This window comes from Notolepis coatsorum (assembly GCF_963971535.1).
Source record: "Notolepis coatsorum genome assembly, chromosome: 3".
In the NCBI taxonomy this organism is placed as follows: Eukaryota; Metazoa; Chordata; class Actinopteri; order Aulopiformes; family Paralepididae; genus Notolepis; species Notolepis coatsorum.
Genome location: NC_140167.1, coordinates 106,884,739 through 106,896,464, shown reverse-complemented (window position 1 = coordinate 106,896,464; position 11,726 = coordinate 106,884,739). Strand labels below are relative to the sequence as shown.

Genomic DNA, 11,726 nt, shown 5'->3' with positions numbered 1-11,726 from the left:
TGTTCATTGTGCTGCTTTTATAAGCCTCAAATGACGGCTTACAATATTTCATGAAAGCAAAGTGTTTCGTTTGTCTAAGATTTAGAAAGGTTTAAACTTTACAGCACTGACAAAGTTGAACAAAGTGCTGTACAAGTCCCACAGCATAAAAAAAAATATATATTTATATATTTATACATTTTTTTATTTTTTTATCTCGAAGTTTAGAATTAAAATCGAATCTCGGCCCCCGAAGCGTCGAATTCCAAAAAAAAAAATCGAAGGTCAGCCCTACTTCTCGCTATCGAGTGCGGGGCCAACTCTGAGCCTAATGTCTCTCTCTATTTTTCCCTTTAACCTTCCGTTTTGCACTCGCAAAAATATCAATAGCAAAACTTCACCAAGTCCCAGGACGCCGTGATATACTGCAGCAGCTGCATTGAGATCACATCACGTGAAAGAAAATGGTTTAGAGGCTATAGGGCGTGATTAATAGTAGTGGGTTAACAGACATTCTGGGAGATAGAGACAGAACAAATATTCATGGTAAACACTGTTGCTGGAGGCCAGTTCTTCTCTTCTCACACTGTCTGTGTGTTTCCCCTGAACAGTCCGCACCACACACAACTACCACACACACACACAAACAAGATGGCACCTGTAAGGCCGGGCTTTGGGCCTTGAGCTATGCCCACAGACCTGCACCAGAGGGTAAACCTGAGCCAACCTGAGCAGTGTGTTCTGGGGGAGAAACGTCTTGTTATTTTGTGTCTGTAATTAAGACTTAGGGGAAGACGTGGACCTCACTCAGAAATACTAATGAAGGCGTTGGGCTTTATTGAAAATAATGTTGACTAGTACACACGCAAACATTTGATCTTACACAAACACCTCTCCTCCTGAATATTTTCCAAACAGCGACTTACACATGAATTTCTATGCAATTATTTAGCTTGGGTGTGCTCGGGTTCCTAATGTCTGTCTACTTTGTCCTCCCATTTTCTATTTTTCTCCCATCCCAATTTTGTATCGTCCAATTCTACCCTCCCCTGTCTCGAACGTTGTTAGGCCATGCCTCCCACAAGCCGGCTGCAATGTGGACGAAGCATTACATCACGTGTCCCCTCCGGTACTCGAGGAAGCAGCCGTCGCATCTTTTCACCTGCACAGCGTGATCTCTCAGCGGCGGGGGTCTGCGTGGGAGGGACACGCCGCCCCCGTCGCTTCCTGATTATGCTGCGCAGGCGCACCAACCGACCTGTAGGAGTCGCTGTCCACAACGTCCGATCCCCACCCATCAGCTTTCCCACCCCTAACACTGCCAATTGTGTTAGTATGAACGACCAGCCAAGCTGATAGCAATGCGGAGAGCTGGGCTCGAACCCAGCATCTCCTGCATTGGTGGCGAGCACCTGCCCACTACACCACCTAGCCGCCCGGGTTCCTAATGTCTGTCTGAGACAGAACGAGCAATTTATTTGCACTGCTCTTTAGTCCTGCTAATTTATCTAAAAATGGAAAACACCCAGATCCAATTATCTTCCATTACCAGGTCAATTACCAGGACTTTCAATACAGAAGAGCTCAGCAGAATGAGAGGAATACCATACAACCTCTCTCTCCTCTCTCTCTCTCTCTCTCTCTCTCTCTCTCTCTCTCTCCTCTCTCTCTCTCTCTCTCTCTCTCTCTCTTCTCTCTCTCTCTCTCTCTCTCTCTCTCTCTCTCCTCTCTCTCTCTCTCTCTCTCTCTCTCTCTCTCTCTCTCTCTCTCTCTCTCTCTCTCTCTCTCTCTCTCTCTCTCTCTCTCTCTCTCTCTCTCTCTCTCTCTCTCTCTCTCTCGCAACACACCAGTTATAGCTTACACATTCAAAATATCATCACTTATTCCATCTCCTCTCCTCAGTCCGTACTGAGCGTGGTAAGAAGGTGTTCTCCTACTCTGCCCCCTCCACCTGGAACACGCTACAGCAGAGTCTAAAGCTGGCCAGCTTAGTCCCCCTAGCGAGCTTTAAATGGATGTTTTTTTGGTCTTGGAGAGGGCTTCTATGCTCTGCTACTCTTTTGAAGGCTGAATATTTTCTCCGCCCCCTCTTTGGCACTTTATGTTTTGTGTTGTAATTTATTGTGTGTTGACTGGTGAGTGTACTGTTGCCGTTTACATGTGTAACTGGTGTATGGGCTGCTGTCTGAACAGGTCGCACTCGTAGATGCGATCTCGGTCTCAATGTGATTTTACCTGTTTAAATAAAGTAACTGTATGCTATCCGCAAACACACCACTGTCCAATCCACCCCCGAAATGAAAATGCACCCCAGCAGTGATTCCCCCACGTGCCAGTCTGTCCCCCGCTGCTCTTAATAATCACAGGTAGAGCTGATATTTATCATGAGTTAAAAATCAAGAGCTTGGTAATTCTTGGCCATTTTAAATCCATGATTTGAAACCATTCTGTTTGTACCCGTCTCGGACCCAGGAGAGACTCACTCTGTTGTATCTCTATCACCTTGTGATATCACCACCTATCACCACCCCTCTGTGATATCACCATCTATCACCACCCCTCTGTATCTCTATCACCTTGTGATATCACCACCTATCACCACCCCTCTGTGATATCACCACCTATCACCACCCCTCTGTATCTCTATCACCTTGTGATATCACCACCTATCACCACCCCTCTGTGATATCACCACCTATCACCACCCCTCTGTATCTCTATCACCTTGTGATATCACCACAGGACAACAGGATGGGTCAAGCGCAGAGACAAAATGTGCATGTGTGTGTTCCTGTGTGCGTCGCCCATTGCATGCGTGTGTGTCGCTACATGACTACATTGTCAATGTGTTCAATGATTAAAGACTTCTTCAAAAAGTCCAGTTTAATTTAATGAATTAATTAAACAACATATAAAATGCGGTTCTCCGTCTTATTGATGAAAACAGAAAATTATACTAATTTAAAAAAAGAGAACTTTTACCTTGGAAACTCTGTTGGCCACCTCCCTGCCGACAGAGAGGCCTTGGACAAACGTACGTGCGGCGATGAATGCTCGGGTAACTTGAGCCTTGAGTTTCCTCGGCACATCTCCAAAGGGCTTGAGCTGGTCGGTGTACTTGCTGATACACTCCAGATAGTCCTCCGTGATGATGTACTGGGAGTTCAACAGGGTGAACATGCGCTCCAGCAGCCGTGACCAGAAGTCATTGAGCATTTCCTCCAAGTTGACGTTCCCGCCCGTGTAGTAGCGCTTGAGCTCTGCGAACAGGTTCTGGAACACCTCAGAGTTCTGCATGTAAGGCTTGCCGTAAGTCCTCACAAACATCTCGTTCAGGGACCGCTCTGTGTTCTCCAGCAGCTCCAGGAAGAATTCTGGGAAAACAAGGGAAAGAAAATAAATTAAACGTTAATTGTATGAATACGTTTCATGTCAAAAACACGTCAAAATCTTACTAATTGATTGCTTGATTGGTGTGAGTGTAAAGCACATGATGAAATATGACTTAAATTATGAGCTGACTAATGACTTTTACTGAGAAATGGTTGCTATTAGTATTAGTATTGTGGCAGATATAACCCCCCCTCTCATGGATATGTGAAGGATGGGAGATATTATTGCCACGGAAGGAGGAGAGACAATTAGGTAGCTGATTAGTACTGATAGAACACACCTGTGCATCATTAGTTCACCCACATGTCACATGCACACACCGCAGACACACACACTACAAAGCCACTAGGTTAGCCAGGAGTAAGTTGAGTGGAGGTGAGGTTGGAGTTGTGACATAGAGAGAGAGAGAGATTGAGATATTCGGAGTTGTGAAGGTGAGAGGTAGTGAGAGGAGAGGTGAAGGCGAGAAGGTGTTCATTGTGTACTGGACCCTAGACTGGCTGAGAAACCCCTGTGTGTACTGACCCTGGACCGGACGACTACCCTGAGTATTGAACAATCCATTTTTCTGTATGAGATGCTGTTTTGTGTTTGTGACCATCGGACTGTATTATGACCATTCACTTGCCTATCGAACTGGATTCTGCCCTTATTCAATAAATATTATTATTGATTAATATTGCTCTTGTGTGGACATTCAAATTTGTTTGTATTTGAACCGTGGCGATTCTGAACCCCACCAGGCTTGTCACAATATATTTGTTTTAATCAACATGGATACCAAAGTCTATGCTTCCTAAAAGTAAATGGAGCACTGTGCATAGGGCACCCACTTCCCTCTAGAGCCCAAAAAGGTAAGGGACGCCTCTGGATACAAGTATACTGCTTAACATTTTTGGAATGCAACACTTTATATTGTCTCACACTTCAGAAAAGGGACCAGAAGTCTAGCAACACAATTCCACTGAAAATGTCTATAGTCAATTCATTAGTGTGAATGTTACATAGTACAGTACATGACCTGCAAGTCAACCATTATGCACCTCCCTTACCCTTAAATACGCACACACACATATATTCGTATATTAGTTATATACAGTACGGTAAGAAAACGTTGTCATCTGGCACTTCACTTCAAACTGCACAAAGACTCTAAGCAGTTTTGCACACATTCAATTAGTTTGACAGTTATTGATAGTTAATTAGTTTGAATATGGTGGTCACCAGTTAATTGATTTTCGGGGGCTTTTTTTGTATTTCGGGGGCACAGAATTTGTATGATGAAAATGAACATAAAGATTATAAAACATCGTTGACACTTTTTTTTACAGTATTCGTCCCTATGTTTGATAACGTAATGTTAATGTCTCCATATATAGGGCTCTACGCTAACCTTTTTCCCAAGGAGCACATGTGCTCCTAAATAAAATGTTAATAAATAAAATCGGAAAAAAAAACGGACTCCACATTTGACTTCTCACGCATGTGACCGGAGTCGATCAGCTTCATTCTGGACCCTCAGAGCAGTGGGGATTATGTGTTGTACAGTATACGCGGTGGATCAATAAAAGGATCGATTTTCGGAATGGCGATCATGAATTGGAATAATCCATTTGGATACCATCTGATCTCAGGTAAGGAATCTATTTTACCAGTATTAGGATAATCAGACCCGTTTTCACGGAGATATAAGCTTTCCCCCTATAATGTGATATGGCTGTTTGACTGAAAAAGTTATCAGGAACTGAGAGAATCGATTTTCAGCGCACGGCACCAGCGTGCACACGTACACATATACTATCGATAATCTAGAGTTTATTTGAAAACGATTCATAAATAGGCCGAAAAATGACAACGTTCTAGAATATTCCAGTACAGGACGATTATCATGGAATCTCTTATTTTTTCCGTGAAAACGAGGGCTTTTCAAAATGATATAAAACGGAAATGAACCGATAAAAAAACAATCCGCTTCGACAATGTTGACTGGAAATGGGTCATTGATAATGCGACGGGCAGATTAGACACATAGCCATAATTTAAAACATAGATTAGGCGATATTAACGTTAACATTGAAGTGGTGCTGGGCATCAAGCACTAAATGTGCGCCCCCTGCTGGGCATTCAAAGTGTTAACAATTGTGTGTATTGAGCCATACTGTATTGCACCCATTCTGCAATCTGTTAAATAAAGTTTTCATTAATTAATGAATTCAAGGGCTAAACATCTGTGCAAATAGCACATACCACCAAAATCACAAATTGGCCCATGCCTACTAGACGCAAAGGATATCGGTTGTCAAGCTGCTTTTGTATGTTGTAGTGTTGTTATGATACCAACATTTTGACTTTGATACAGATAGGAAAGGCAATGGAATATATTATTAGATGACAGAACATTGAAAATTCTTTAGACAATTATTTAATTCATTATAATTGAAACGCTATTGAATAATAGTTAATTAATGTTAATACAATTATTCTGTTACAGCTACAACTGAGCTATAATTTATACTATAGCTACTGTCCATCAATGTCTTCCTTTTGAATTAAATAGGTTCAGGAGAGAGAGATGTAGAGAGGGAGAGGGAGAGAGAGCGAGACACACACACAGATAGTAGAGCCATATGAAATCCATTTTTATTATTTTCCAAATTCCATTAAATGTTTTCCCAAATCCTGTTTTTTCCATTTTAATATTTCAGAATTCTGTATTTTGCCTTTTATGCCCATTTTATCATCAAAAAATAGTGTCTAATAAGTGGGAATGAATACATTTCCACAATTTAATAAGATATAACAGTCCATTTAATGTTTTTAAGTGCTGCAAATCAGAAATACAGTTCAATTTTACACAATATTTTTCAAATAATATTGTGACAAAATAAAAATACACATTTCAAGTTAACACAATGTCAGTAGCAGCTATATATATTCTTTTTTTTTGATCCACTTTTTCTCCCATTTTCTATATTTTCTCCCATCCCAATTTCGTATCATCCAATTCAACCCTCCCCTGTCACGAACGCTGTTTCTTGCCTCCCACAAGCCGGCTGCAGTGAGGACTAAGTCATACATAGCACAAGTCCCCTCCGGTACTTGAGGTAACAGCAGTCGCATCTTTTCACCTGCGCAGCTCGACCTCTCAGTGTCGAGGAGTAACGCGTGGGAGGCTCACGCTGCCCCCGACACTTCCTGATTCTACTGCGCAGGCGCACCAACCGACTTGTAGGAGTCGCTTGTTCACAACGTTCGATCCCCACCCTTCAGTTTTTCCCTCCCCGTAATACGGCCAATGTGTATTACTGCGGACGACCAGCCAAACTGAAAAACAATGTGGAGAGCTGGATTCGAACACGCGAATCCTAGCGTCTCCACACTGGTGGCGAGTGCCTTAGACCACTACACCACCTAGCCGCCTGCAGCTATATATATTCTATTGTGATGGAATATAGTAATGCATAATTTATGCACCTTTAGTTTATTTCATTTATAAAGGACAGTGTAGGCCTACTGACAATAATTTGCAAATAATGTAGATGGGTGCACCAGATTTAGCAAGAAGCTATAATTTCCATCTATAGTCCTATGTACTGTAACGTTACATAGCTATTTAAATCACAATAGTGTCAGTGATTAGCCTCGCCCTCTAGCTGTATCTATTGTGATCACCAGAGATCATCGTTAGAGAGCTGGTGTGTTTTGCGAAGCACGGCTGTAGCTAAGGGGCTACACAACCCTGACTGTATTGAGATATGTTAGATTAAACCACTACTAAAGAATATTAATTTAGCCAGACAGTACAGTTACTCGAAATGGCGGACACTACATTAACTGCGCGGGGACAGGGATACAAGTTGAACAAGCATTAGTTTAATGTCAATAGCAAACATACATATTATTTATCACGGTTCTCCTTTAATACTAGAATGTCAGTGCAACAAAGTCAACGGTAACGAATAGTTCCTAGACTACGGATACTCGACCGGTGGAGCTCTGAAGGGAGTGAGACGAAGCGAGGCGATACAGGGAAAAGCAAGATGGTGGCGCTGGAGACGGTTGGTTCTCTCTAGAGCTCCTGCTCCAGAGAAACTGTAGACTGGTCGGATAATCCTGTCGTCGCTAGGAGAAGGGGTCTCGTACGGAACCGGTCCTTGTATTCCTAGCGCCCGATGGCAGGGTTAATAGTTATTAATCCAAAAGCCCGTTGGCATAGATGGTAGCTAGTTAGCTTCGTTTGTACGTGAAGCTAACCCGCAGACGGTCTCCAATGAGTAGTTATATCCAAACGTCGCTGGGATTAACTTAAATTAAGTCTCTCCACGTTACTTCGCTTACACAAGTCACTATACTGTGCCAATAATGGCTCGACAATATTATAGTGGTATCTAATTAGCCATTAGCTCTCTATAACGATACACTGCTATCGGTCTGTGTACAACTGCACCAGACGTCTTCACTCTCGCTCTGTTAGTTTTCCTGTTATGCTGCTGCTGGTCGCCTACACAACATACTCTATATTAGTTCCCTGTGGACTCCGCCTATTCACCTGTAAAGAATCAATGCGCTCGCTCTGGGCTTGTCCGGGCATGTCTGAACATGTTCTGAAGACATGTCTAGGGGGGCACGCGCCCTGGCGCCTACGGCGTTAAGAATGGGACCTACCATAAGCGAATGGAGAATACTGTTAGGCAAACAGATGACGTAAAGATATATATCTTATATATATAAACAATATATAACTTATACAAAATAATAAACGCAGACTTTCAGTGTTAATCTGGACCTTCAGAACAACGGCCCTTGTTCCTGACATGGCTTTTGAAGTGATCTTCGCACGTGTTTTTGCGGGTCCAGTCCACGGGGTATGTTGACAGAATTTGCAAAACACCTTATCGACTGAAGAATAAAAGTCATTGGGATACTGCGCTGCTCTGAATTTAGGGCTTAGTGGGGAATTTATTCCGACGTATCATTTCATGGAGCTGTAATTAACACAACACAATGATTCAATGTCCCCAATGACATGACTGGCGGCCATATTCAAACTCATTTACTCTCAATAACTAACTATGCAATGTATGTAATCAAAAAAAGAAAATTGCAGCAAGACTGGCATCTAATTTCCGGGTTGGTCAACTATTTTAAAAGGTTTAAAAAAAATAAAAGAAAAAGATGCCTGCTTCCTTGCGATAACGAAAGCAAACACGCTCTCATACCAACATAACCGGGATGGCAAAACAGTCGACAGCCTGAAAGTAGAATTTCTATTTTGAAGTCACTTCACATGATTTGTAGACTTTGTCTCCAACAAACTGCCTTGGACGCTGCAACGGCCACCCCTCCCTGTGTGTTTCTGGAAAGCAATAAGTCCTGTGTTTGCGGTGCAGGGTCTGTGTATCTGTCCACCACATCGCCTGCCATCTCCAAACACCTCCCCATACATAGGAAGATATAGATGAATTATTTCCCATATTATATGCACGTCCATTGAAATGTTGTTCCCTATGCAGGTGGTACCGGTATATGGCTGTGAGCTTCAGGGAAATGAATCACCATGGATATGATAGTATATTATGTGTATGGCTTTTACCTTCTGTCTCTTTGCACCACTTCTAGGTGGGCGGCTTATTGTTTACTGCGTGACCTCGACGACGCACCAGACACAGAGATGAGGCCATAATACTTCTCGCCATCTGCTACCTTTGATGATGGTCATGGCTTTCGAGGACCCAGATTACATTTAAATAGGGTTCAGCCCACCGCCGTGGCATTAGAGGAGTGCAGGCAGAGGGCAATAGCTCGGGACTAATCACAGAAGAGAGTCGCATGACTTTTCATCCTGAAATGTGGTGGTGGAGATTGTACGGTAACCTACTTACTCTCCCTCGGTTTTCCTGTACGCCTGCATGCGCTGGTTCACGTTCACAGTCCAAGAGTTCAAAAGAATTAAATAAATACTTAGTTGACCGTGACTCGGTCCGCAAAGCCCTCTGGCAAAGGGGAGGGGCTCACGCCAGAGGGCTCTGCAACGTGCCTATCTCTGCGCTGTGAACACATTTCTTACCAAACCAATGGCACTGGTAGACAGGTTAGGCCAAAAATAGTGCATTCCTTAAAGGGATCATTCCTATTTCCAATGATGATGTTGATTGAAATTTACTTTGTTGGATGCCCTAGTGGTGCACCACACTGGGGCGCATACCATGTAATCACACCATCCTGGGATAGAATCCGGCCTGAGAGCTTTGTTGCATGTCATCACTCTTCTCTATACCCCCATTTTCCTGTCACTCTCTGTCCTATCCAATAAAGCAGAAAATAGATATCGAGCCCTAGAAGATACCTTTAAAAAAGGAAATGTACTTTGTTGTGCACTGTGGAGTAGATGTCGGCAAGCCTCAGTCAGCTTGTACCGGAGCTCGACCCCATTGACTTTGCATTCATTTGTGGCTATCCGCAGCTGGAGTGAGGAACAGCATGGAGCTGAGAAAGGACTCTACCGGTCGACAAACACCATTGGTAAGCAATAAATATGGCTAGGGTTCCAAAAATATAGAACTATCCCTTTATGTCGGCTGAAACATTTCACAACCTTATCAAAAGGACTTATGGAACGTGCAAACCCACCGCATGAGCTATTTTTGGCCTAATCTGTCGGTTTGGTTTGGTAAGCAATGACTGTGCTACCGAGATCCGGCATTGATGAAAATGTTTAATGGCGCATAAATGGGCACTTTCAGAACCCCTTTCTTAGACCACATCGACGAATCGATTAGTTGGTTTAATTGACAAATCGATCAAATAGTTTCTCGCATGCAATCATGCTGAAAGACCACTTACAATCTAGTCATTACCAGAGATGTGCTTGTATAATTTTTCTTCTGGAAAATAACAAATAATGAAGTCTTGACGGACTAAGACCAAGGCCACTGATTAATGGACTCGTCAATTAAAATGTAGGTGGCCCTACAGAGCATCCCGTCCTACTCAGGGCTCCAGAGTGCGACCATTTTAGGCGCACTGTGAGACCGAATATCAGTTCAGTGCGACTTAATGTTTTCCCTTGTCGCACTGGTGCTCCCAGCTCCCAGCAGGTCTGTCTATCTGTGTGTATTTGTGTGTGTGTGGCATAGGGACATACATGACATACAAGTATATAGTACTGTTACATTTGTGACATATACGATATGCAAATATACAGTACTGTTACCCATAGATCCTAACAGAGAATATATACATATGATGGGGAGGAGACTGTACATTAGGAGACTGTACACAAAGTGACGTCAGACTACACCTCCCTATTTAGGAGCAAATTGTTTGCATGATTAAAAATGGTTCGAACATCCGTTTGAAAAACCCTGGCGAATGTTCGAATCCCAAAAACAGGCTTGGGGACAGCTCTAACTGGAGCTGAGTTGAATGTGTTAAAATAGACATAAAAAAGTGAAGGATTGGACTTTGTGAGCTAACTGTAACACAATGTAAAACAATAGTTTACATAACATCTTAAGAAATTACTAATGTGTATGGGAACTTTTGCAGCGGCAAAAGGCGCTGTGAAAAATGTTGGGTGCACCTAAATTATGTGCTGGTGCACCTAAATGAAAAAGTTAGGCGCACTGGTGCAACCAATGTAAAAAGTTAGTCTGGAGCCCTGCTACTGTATGCTGTTCAACTGCAGCTGCATGGCACGGTCCCTCCTCTCTACAGTACCAGTATTAAAAGCTTCAAAAAGACAATTCACTCACCTTCATTTCATTTACATTTACATTTAGTCATTTAGCTGACGCTTTTATCCAAAGCAACTTACAAGTTTTGTACGACAAGTCAGCAGGAAGGGTACAACTCTATCAGCTGAGTAACAATGTTCATCAAAGTGTTGTATGTTACAGTGTAGGTTAGTATATTAGGATAAGTGCATGACAGTAAGGTTATTTAAAAAAAAAAAAAATCAGATATTGATTGAAGAAGTGTTTCTTTAGTCGACGGCGAAAGATTGGTGGGGTTTTGGCTGTCCTAACTGTGGTTGGAACTTTGTTCCACCATTGTGGGGCAAGGACAGAGAATAGGCGGCTTTAGAGGGGACCATATGTGACCCGACGTAGCCAAACCCGACTTGTTGCGTCAAATAACATTGCTCAGAAATCGCGAAAATGTTTGGCATTTCAGATAGGTAAAAATCGAAATTTTGCTTGTTTGACTGCTTTGACATATTCTATATATGTTCCCTTATTTGCAAAACTTAATACAACTTGTAAATGAGTTAATTATTGTTATTTGTCCGATAGTATGTGTCCCAAAAGGACAACAGCGCTGGGCTGCATGGGTGTGGTCTGTCTGTGTGTGTT

At 42.6% G+C, this 11,726-nt stretch overlaps 1 protein-coding gene across 1 annotated transcript in view; it reads right to left on the bottom strand.

Moving 5' to 3' along the window:
- LOC311225679 (glypican-6-like) overlaps positions 1 to 11,726 on the bottom strand; it is a 633,700-nt gene that overhangs the window by 369,361 nt on the left and 252,613 nt on the right. Inside the window, exon 3 of the mRNA XM_084311077.1 lies at positions 2,962 to 3,353. Coding sequence (XP_084167203.1) covers positions 2,962 to 3,353 — 392 coding nt within the window. The remainder of the gene's footprint in view (positions 1 to 2,961; positions 3,354 to 11,726) is intronic.